The sequence below is a fragment of the Alexandromys fortis genome, unplaced genomic scaffold (assembly GCF_014885135.2).
Source record: "Alexandromys fortis isolate MF-2015 unplaced genomic scaffold, M_Fortis_MF-2015_v1.1 scaffold_55, whole genome shotgun sequence".
In the NCBI taxonomy this organism is placed as follows: domain Eukaryota; kingdom Metazoa; phylum Chordata; class Mammalia; order Rodentia; family Cricetidae; genus Alexandromys; species Alexandromys fortis.
In genome coordinates this window covers 1,818,102-1,827,309 of record NW_026067936.1, presented here as the reverse complement: position 1 = coordinate 1,827,309, position 9,208 = coordinate 1,818,102, and the positions used below count along the sequence as shown (strand labels likewise).

General features: G+C 44.0%; 1 protein-coding gene across 2 annotated transcripts in view; it reads left to right on the top strand.

The window, feature by feature from the left end:
• Positions 1-4,294: 4,294 nt before the first annotated feature.
• Ido1 (indoleamine 2,3-dioxygenase 1) overlaps positions 4,295-9,208 on the top strand; it is a 14,297-nt gene continuing 9,383 nt past the window's right edge. Inside the window, exons 1-3 of one of the 2 annotated variants that reach the window (XM_050146796.1) lie at positions 4,295-4,437; positions 6,867-6,962; positions 7,079-7,198. In XM_050146796.1, coding sequence (XP_050002753.1) covers positions 4,339-4,437; positions 6,867-6,962; positions 7,079-7,198 — 315 coding nt within the window. In that variant the 5' untranslated portion in view covers positions 4,295-4,338. Of the gene's footprint in view, positions 4,438-5,540; positions 5,675-6,866; positions 6,963-7,078; positions 7,199-9,208 lie in introns of those variants that run through there. The other variant, XM_050146797.1, reaches the window with a different exon arrangement.

Sequence of the window (9,208 nt, the reverse complement as noted above, 5' to 3'; positions counted from 1 at the left end):
GTTTCCCATCCCACTGGTTTGATGCTTAAAATTTAAATACAGGCAGGCATGAATGCACACGCACTACACACACACACACACACACACGCACGCACACACACAGAATGCTAAGTCTGGAGGTTAAAACGAACCTCTCTATATTTTCATGAATTGGTTTTCATCTATTTCCAGAGCATGTAAGAATCTTAAAACATTTATTTTTAGTCCTCTTCACACTTATGAGATATGAATTGTTGATATATATTTAAATTCAATTTATACATATGCCTATCCACCATGTATCTAAGTAAATCTGAGTATTACTATTGCTGCAATAGTTTTTTTCTTGTGTGTGTGTATATGTATATGTGTGTTAGGGACTCACTATGCAGATCAGGCTGGCCTCCAACCTACAGCAATTCACCTGTCTCTGCTTCCTGAATGCTGGGATTAAGGGCATGCATCACCAAGTTTGGCTTTCATTGTTTTATAGGCATTCATTTAGTCATATCTCTGCATCTTCTCCTGGACTGTTTTCTCTCTGAATAGTCACAAATCCTGTCTTAAGTGCGGGCTTGCTGGTAATCAACATCTACTCTGCTTTATAGTAGTCTCATTTTATTTGTGTTCTAGAGTCATCCTTTCTTGTTTTATTGGACTTACTCTTGACCACGAGGTCTTTTACGATATCACGTTCATTGCCAACAGAATTCAATCATTTTTTATTCAGCTGTCAGTTACATTGTTGACCATTTAAAGGTCTTTGGTTTATCTAGAATAATCTGTAAATGGGTTTTGGTTTTGATTTTGAGCAGCGTTAATATGATTGGCTGTGTTTGTCACTAATCTCTGTGAAGTACATACTCTGCACGTACGCGAGACTTTGTGTCTTTCAAGGTTACAGATTCTCTGCCCCCAATTCTTTAAATACTGTCTCTCTGTTCTTTTGAGTAAGACCAAGATAATACCTATGTGAGATTTCCTCAGCACACCCATCTCATAGGGATTCTGTGTGTGCACATAGATAAATACGTATATCCTCTAACCATATTTTTCTATGTATCTTTACCTGTATTTTTCTTCTGACAGATCTGCAAGTTCATGAATTCTCAGTTATGCCATAACTGAGAATAACTACAATACTCATCTTTCTGTTATTCATATTTGCTATATAAAAGACTTCCCAGCCTTGCCCTCTACTTCTTAATGTTAAACAAATCAGTTTACAATCTACTTTCTCACTTAGTCCCTTGTGTCTCTTCCTGTTGTCTTCTGTTTTCCAGTCTTGCATCCTGTGTGAGGCTATGTCAGCGTCTGTCCGACCACTACCAGGAGGGCACAGGTGCTCTGAGCTCTAAGGTGGTGTTTTCCTTAAGGAGTAGTGAATTGTGTTTCGTGAAGGCAACTAAAGGAACAGAAACTGCTGAACCACAGGAATCCCCTTCCAGGAATATCCAGAAAATTTCCCAATTAGACATCCATGAAGGTCAAATTTCTCGCTTCCAATAAAGTTTTTAGAAAATCCCTGACACTAAGTTTTCATGGGGAAGAATTGGCCTGCTATAAACTTGAACCAAAAATGTTGTGTCAAATAATCTTTCAAATATTAGAATATCAGCAGATTTTGGTGTTCCGATTATATTAAATTCTTCTTGCATGTGTATCCTAGATCCTTCTGTTTTTTTTAACTTAGAATCCCTTTATTTAAAAAATAAACATATTTTAAGGATAATAACAATGCTACGAAGGAAGCAGGATGTATTTCAGAGGCTCGTGTATTAAGAAGGAATAAGTTTAGTCTTGCATAACCTTGGATAACTTTTCCCACAGATCTTTTATTTTGATTCATTAGTTAGCTAATTGCCTTATTATATAGCACCATCTGGCTTTGAACTCTTGATGTACTCCTCATAATCTAGCCTGAGTTCTGAGTATGTGCTGCCAAGCCCAGCGGATTCCCTTTTAGGTCTTTGTATCTGGTGTCAGTGACAGCCACAGTGCACTAGACAATGGGATTTTCCCATGGGGGTGTTGATAAAGAAACTGGAAATAGCTAAAGGTCTAAACAGAAAGTACAATAGCAATGGAGAAACACCCAAGTTATCAAACGGGTGACATTAATAAGGAAGGCAGAATCATACATGACTCACCTGCAGGAAGCTATAGAGCCAAGGTTCCCAACCTCTCTGGGGAGAACCTCAAGAGGAAGAAGAGAGTCTGTGGGAGAGCATGGAATTGTGGTGCTCTCCAGAAATCAGACATCAGCAGCTCTCAGCAGGGGGACGAGGAGTCAAGGCAAACAGCCGAGGACATGGAAATCAAGAAGACGGGATCGGTACAATCCAGTTCAGATGTACGAAATGGGCAGCACCTGGAGGATGTGACACAAAAGAGAAGCGAGCAAATAAGTGTGTGACGTCACAAGCGTGTGTGGCGTCATAGGCATGCGTGCGACATCACAGGCATGTGTGACGTCATGGGCGTGTGTGTCATCATAAGCACGTGCGTGACGTCAAAGATGGGGTGGAGGCACCTGGGCAAGCAGGGTAACAAAGACACTTCACCAGCCGTGGCCCTTTAGAACTACTCTTGAGATATTTTTCTTTTCTTCTTCTTTTTTTTTTTTTTGGTTTTTCGAGACAGGGTTTCTCTGTGGTTTTGGAGCCTGTCCTGGAACTAGCTCTTGTAGACCAGGCTGGTCTCGAACTCATAGAGATCCGCCTGCCTCTGCCTCCCGAGTGCTGGGATTAAAGGCGTGCGCCACCACCGCCCGGCTGAGATATTTTTCTTTTTCCAAGCCAGAATTTCTAGGACTTTGTTCCGGGTTTAGACTAATACATTTTCCAATTGTCAATACTGTGTTAGAATCTTTCTTTCTGGTAGAAATGATAGTGCTCCGTGTTAAAAACTTACTTTGTGTCCTACCTTGAAGATATAATATGACTTCATGACCCCACCCTGACCATGGTTCCAAATGAACCACCCTCATGAAGCATTTAGTTTACACCACCATTGTATTCTCTTTGCTGTGTTATTTTTGGTTTCGATTTTCCTGACTTTTTTTTTTTAATGAGAACATATTCTTGTAAAAGCCATCTGTTCAGAGAAAAGCCATCACACGATAATCATGTCAGACTGTTCTAGAATGTTCCAGAGCCACAGCTCATTAACTCATTTCCCAGAGCATCTGATGGCCTGCATGATAAGCCTCCATTGTCTTTAATGTACTGTACAAGGTTTTGCTTTTTTTTTTTTTCCTGATCATCAAAAAGGACAACCTGGTTTCTTCTTTTGGTTCAGTATTTCACAAGAACAAGCAACGACTCTACAGACTGAGGTCCTGCTTTAAAAATCAAAAATAAAATAAAAATAAAAAACACAAATCAAAAAACCAATGTATCAAAGTGGACTTAAGCTTGGGTGTAGTCTGTAAGCCTTTATCAAACAGAGTTCTTGGTTTTGTATTATGGGAAACATGTTCCATAATTTGAACCTCTGCTTTAGCTTTGAACATACGAGAAAAATCCCCAGATGTGCAGAGCTGTTGGCAAATGCCATAGAAAAGGTGGCTGACGAAGAAATGACTCACTAGCCACGTGAAGGAGACTGCCCTCCACTAGGCTTGGCACAGACAGACATCAAGGTAAGATACCCAGAAGGGAGGTCTGTGTGCGGATCTGCTCAGGCCATCAAATGCTCCTGCTCTCTGCAGCTCTGAAGAGGATGGCTAACCTTTGTCTCCCAGGTTGGCTTTCAGGGCTCCTGAGACTTGACACTGACCTATGGGAGCTTATATAAAAGCCAACAACAGATAACTGTGGTAGTTAGGACCATAGCTGTCATGATATTCTTTATTTTAGACTCAAATTTGGAAAGGTTCTCTAAAGTCAAACGCTCCCTCCTGGTCACCTGTCTCCAGGTTTCCTTTCATTTTACTTGTGCCCATCGTGGCTTGAGCTCCCAATTCTCCTACGGGGGTAGCAGTGACTACCTAAGTCACTGATGGGGTGGAGGTATTTCCAAGGCTGTGGCCTCTGTATGTACTCAGTCACCATAATGTATACTGGAAACCCAGGGATATCACATAGCCAACTGTTGATGTCCTTGAGGAATAAATCTGATAAGGAATACAAATGTTTAGTTTCTTCATTTGATGAATAGAGATGCTTTGTGATTTTATTGTTTACCGAATTGCAAATACATAAAATAGAAAATGAAACTGTCCCAAGGGGGAAGCCACTTCTCCCTGCCCTGCCCTGCCTGCGTATCAGCTGTGGGGATTGTCCTAACATTTATAAAGACAAGCTTCCTTCGGCCGGTCCCTTCAGTGGCCAAGAGGGGTCAGTGAAGTAGACGGCAATGGCACACAGTGAAACATCTACTATGGAAGGTTCTAAGAGGACCCTTGAAGAATACCACATAAACGAAGTTGTGGGCTTTGCTCTGCCACATCCACTGGTAAGAGATATAAGTGAAAGCTCTGCTTTAGCCTCATCATTTATCTTGACAGACGAATGTCTGGATAAGCAACTATAACTCACCTCCTGAACGAATGCCGGAGCTAGGGTACAAATAGGCGAGCCTCCTTGCTTTTCATGGTTTGTTCTTCCAAACTCATTTGTGTGTGCTCCTTACTCTCCTAAGGTGGAAATGGGAGGAGAGAAGTCTTTTAGCTTTATAAGGCAACAGCGCTTGCAGAGGGAAGTGGGTTTCTAACAACCACCTTTTCAAAGGCAACAGTCAAATGGCCCGAGTCATGGGAATTTCCCTCCCTCTTTTGAACTATATCAAATGTATAAAGTCTGTGTTCCTCACTAATTTCGATAAACGGGATGACATATCAAGTAACTTTTGTTTGGTATTAATAATGCTTGTCGTTTGCATAATTCAAAGGAGGGTCTAAAACTGCATTGACTGTGCTTTTGCGCAAGTTTTAGCCTCGAAGTGCAATGTGTGTGGGGTCGGGGAGTGGAGGGGATACTCATCTTAAAACACCACGCATCTCAAGCAGGTACGATGGTGCACAAAACCAGCACCCGGGGAAGCAGAGGCAGAATTGCCTCAAATTCGGGGTCAGACCATCTCAAATTAACAAACCCAAGAACTTACTGAACAAACAGAAACCATGTCACTAAATTGAATTGAAAAGAATGCCACGCATATCAGTTTATCACCAGCAATTTCATTATGAGAACTTACGGAGAATAGGATGGAGGCAAGATAGTCCTATAGAAGTGGCCGGCGCTCACCTAGTCCCGCTAAGAACCGGAGTAAGCTGCCGCGGTTTGAGCTTGAGTGACACTGGGTGGGACCCAGCCAGGAAGAGCCGGAGCCAGGAATGTATGCGTCTTGGGGTCAGTGGGTTAGAGACTGAGATAAGATATGGAAAACCAAGGCGGTTCCCGGGTTGGCGAGGAACTTAGAACCTTGCAGAGTTAAGGGTGGCCGCGAGCTTGTACCAGCTTGCCCCGTCTGGGGTTTTCTGGAGTGTGCGCCCTGTGCGCTCAGGAGGAGCATCCCGCAACTCTCATCCAATCCGCTGGCTTACTGCCTCAAGGGCGGTACTAAGGTCTAGCGCTTGTCCCCAGGCTCTCCCTGCCTGTGGGCATCACGCCTGGTACCCGTGTCCTGGAGGCTGCATCCTCGGGTACCCTAGCGTACCTAGTGTTGAGGTCTCCGCGTACCGGGTCCCTATGTGAGTATTGGCCACCTCAGGGGCTAGCGCAGTGGTTCTCAACCTTCCTAATGCTGCAACCCTTCAACAGTTCCGCATGCTGTGGCGATCCCCAACCTTAAAATCATTGTCGCTGCTACTTCATAACTGTTACTTTGCTACTGTTAAATCTCTGTTTTTTTTTTTTTTTCGATAGGTTTAGGCAACGCTTGTGAAAGGGTCTATCGATCCCTGAAGGGGTCGCGCGAGAAACTGTGGTGTAGTTGGAAGCTACAGGTTTCCAGGGAAACCAGGTCTGCGTGTGGGTGTGGTTCAGAGTTCCGGAGTTCATTTGGGGACATTGCCTGTATCTCTGTAGAACTCACTGGCGAGGTGTGATTGTAAACGAGATTTAGGAGATATCTTTATTTGAATTTCATTTTCATTTGAGGATGGGGGCGAAAATAGCTTGTGGTGGAGGAAGTAGACACCACGCCTACAGCAGCCCCTCCCCACCATTGGCTATACTTTCCAGGCTTTCTCCTACCCGCGCGACAGCCTAGGTCCCGTCGTCCCCTCCCCCCCCTCCAGCCCCCGCCACCACCCAGTACGTGCACAGCGTGTCTCAGAGGAGTGTGAGGGCCCGTCAATCGTTTCCTTTAAGTGATGAGGTGACCGTTCTGGATTAAATAAAGAAAACAATTATTTGAGGTTGCTGAGATTTATGGTGGGAACAAATCTGTCGGAAATTGTGCCGGGAATTCGTAGGTTAAGAAGATGGTTCACTCAGTGGCATGCATGCACAAGGACATAAATTAAAAAAAAAAAAACGAAACAAAACACAACAAGCAAACCGTTGAGGTGGTGTATTCTTGAAATCCCAATGGGTCCCTAGGGCTTATTGGCCAGCCAGCCTAGCCTAACCTAATGGGTGTGCTCCAGGACAGAGGAGCCCAGTCTCAAAAGCGAGGTGAACGACACACCCAAGGCTGTCTTCTCACCACACACACGCACACACATGCAGACATGCGCACACATGCATACACACGCATGTGCATACACAGACTCTGTCCTAGTTTTGCTGCCCTACAGGTCAGGTGGCAACACCTGGCTGGTGTTTGTTGGGGACACCAGTGGAGCCACGGGCAAGCTAGACCATCCACAGGAGAGCCCGTGCTACTTTAAGTGACCTCCATGAGCAATTGCAACAAGCTGGTCTTGTTTTCCTTTCAAGGAGGAACTGCCACCTGCATTCGAAGGCTGGATCCGCATTGCTAAAAATCTTCCTAAACTGATCGAGAATGGGCAACTTAGAGAAGAAGTTGAGAAGGTTTGCAAACCCGTATAACTGTCTTTCTGTGTAGTTACTTCACATTTTAACCTTGGTTTTAAAACCCACTGTATTCCCAGGATTGATGTTAGCCAAATTTCTCCATCTGTTCTCAGCTGCCAACACTCAGCATTGACGAGCTGAAAGGGCACAGGTTGCAGCGCCTGGCACATTTGGCTCTGGGGTACATCACCATGGCATATGTGTGGAACCGAGGAGATGGTGATATTCAAAAGGTTTGGAGATTTTTGGGGAGGGGTATTTCTCATATTGGATTTTCATTAACATGAAAATGAGTTCCAGCTTTCGAGAGCTTGGAGGATAACTCAATGGCAGAGATCCTGCCTGGCATATGGAAAGCCCTAGGTTTGAAACCTAGGGCTGCAAAAAGTTAAATATTAGAAGTGTATTATTATCATTACTATTGGTGATGCTGAGGAGTTGGTGCTTCCCAAGTGAGACGCTAGGGTTGAGCCCAGGGCCTTGTGCGTGTTAGGTTCCATGGGGCTACAATTTAGAAGTTTGCATGAAGAGACCATCACGGTCTTAGCACATTAAACAACAACAAACCCCACAAAACATGTTTATTAGACTCAGTAGGGAAGTCAGAATTATGACAGAAAGATAAAGTGAAGCTATTTTAATTTATCACAACTTTGTCCAACTCTTAAATCCTGGCAATAAAACGATACAACAGCTTATTGTAAAGAAGGGGTTTGTTTCAAAGCAAAAATGAGTGAGCAAAATCTAAGTCAGGATTCTGCCTTTCTTCTCATCCGCAAAGCTGGCTGTAATAGCAAAGTGTTAGGACGCTCCTTTTGCTTTCCCAAGTCAGCTCAAATTATTTTACTAAATGCTTCACTGTTTCCCTCTGGTCCTGTGTCTGTAAACTTCTGATGACGAAAATGAGTTTGAAACATGTATGACTAGTTGCAGCTGACTAGTTCACGTGTATGACTAGTTCACATGTATGACCAGTTCACGTGTATGACTAGTTCACGTGTATGATGAGTTCACAGCATGTGTAGGTGTGATCTGATAAACAGTGGTTCTGATATTGCTCTCTTGGTTAGATCCACCCCCAAGTATATTGAGCGAATCTGAAGCCATGATTTCTCCAAACCGTGGCATTGGCTGTGTGTTATGACGCAGACTTTATACCGCTAGAGTGTCTGCGCCCTGGTGGCCTTTGGGTCCCTCACCTTCTCCCTTTGTTACATATGCTCACCCTAGCCATGACTCACTCTGACCATGGTTACTTTAATCACTGTATGGGAGCATCTAGTTCTAAATCAAATGATGTTAAGCCAGACAGGTTCAGAACACAGTGCTCGCTGTATAGTTAATAAAACCACTGGGATTACTCGGCTTGGACACCAGGGAACTAAGGGGGATGCACTACTCACCCATAGGGAAAGCAAGATTTTTTCACCAATGCTACTTCATAAAGCACCTTCCAGGAGAGAAAGAAGTATCTATTTCAGCTCACAGCTTCAGAGGCTTCAGTCCGGAGTCACTTGGCCTCGTGTGGTGGGAGCACCATCTCATGGTGACCAGAGACTGGAAGCAGAGACATCTGTGCCGTAGACTTCCTAATGTTCCTGATATTCCACCGGGGGCTGCTGCCTAGCAGACCCTTCTACCCACAGTTAGGGCACATCTTCCTGGCTTAGCTAATCTTCAGAAACACCCTCTGAGAGATGTCCAGACTACTATGCTGTATGAACCTATTCAGCTCTCATCAGCATGAAGTTGAAAATCGAGATTTAACAGTCACAACTAGCCAGTTAAAAGGAATGCTAACCGCACAGCTTGAGGATTGTTGCGTTGTTTTGTGCATGGGGGCACAGTCTGATCACGTAAGCACAGGCATATATGGAACTTATTCTGTATCCTGGGCTGGCTTTGAACTCTCTCAATTCTGCATCCTCCTTCCAAGTTGATGTGGGAGTGATTTCTTATTAATAAAGAAACTGCCTAGGCCCATTTGCATTTGATAGGCCAACCCTTAGGTGGGTGGAGAAAACAGAACAGAATTGTGGGAAAAAGAAGCTGAGAGAGAGTCGCCATGGTTCTCCCGTTCCAGACAGACGCAGGTTAAGATCCTCCCTGGTAAGCCAGCTCGTGGGCTACACAGAATATTAGAAATGGGTTAGAACAATATGTAAGAGCTAGCCATAAGGAACTGGAACTATCCGGGCCAGGCAGTGTTTGAAAGAATACAGTTTCCGTGTAATTATTTCTGG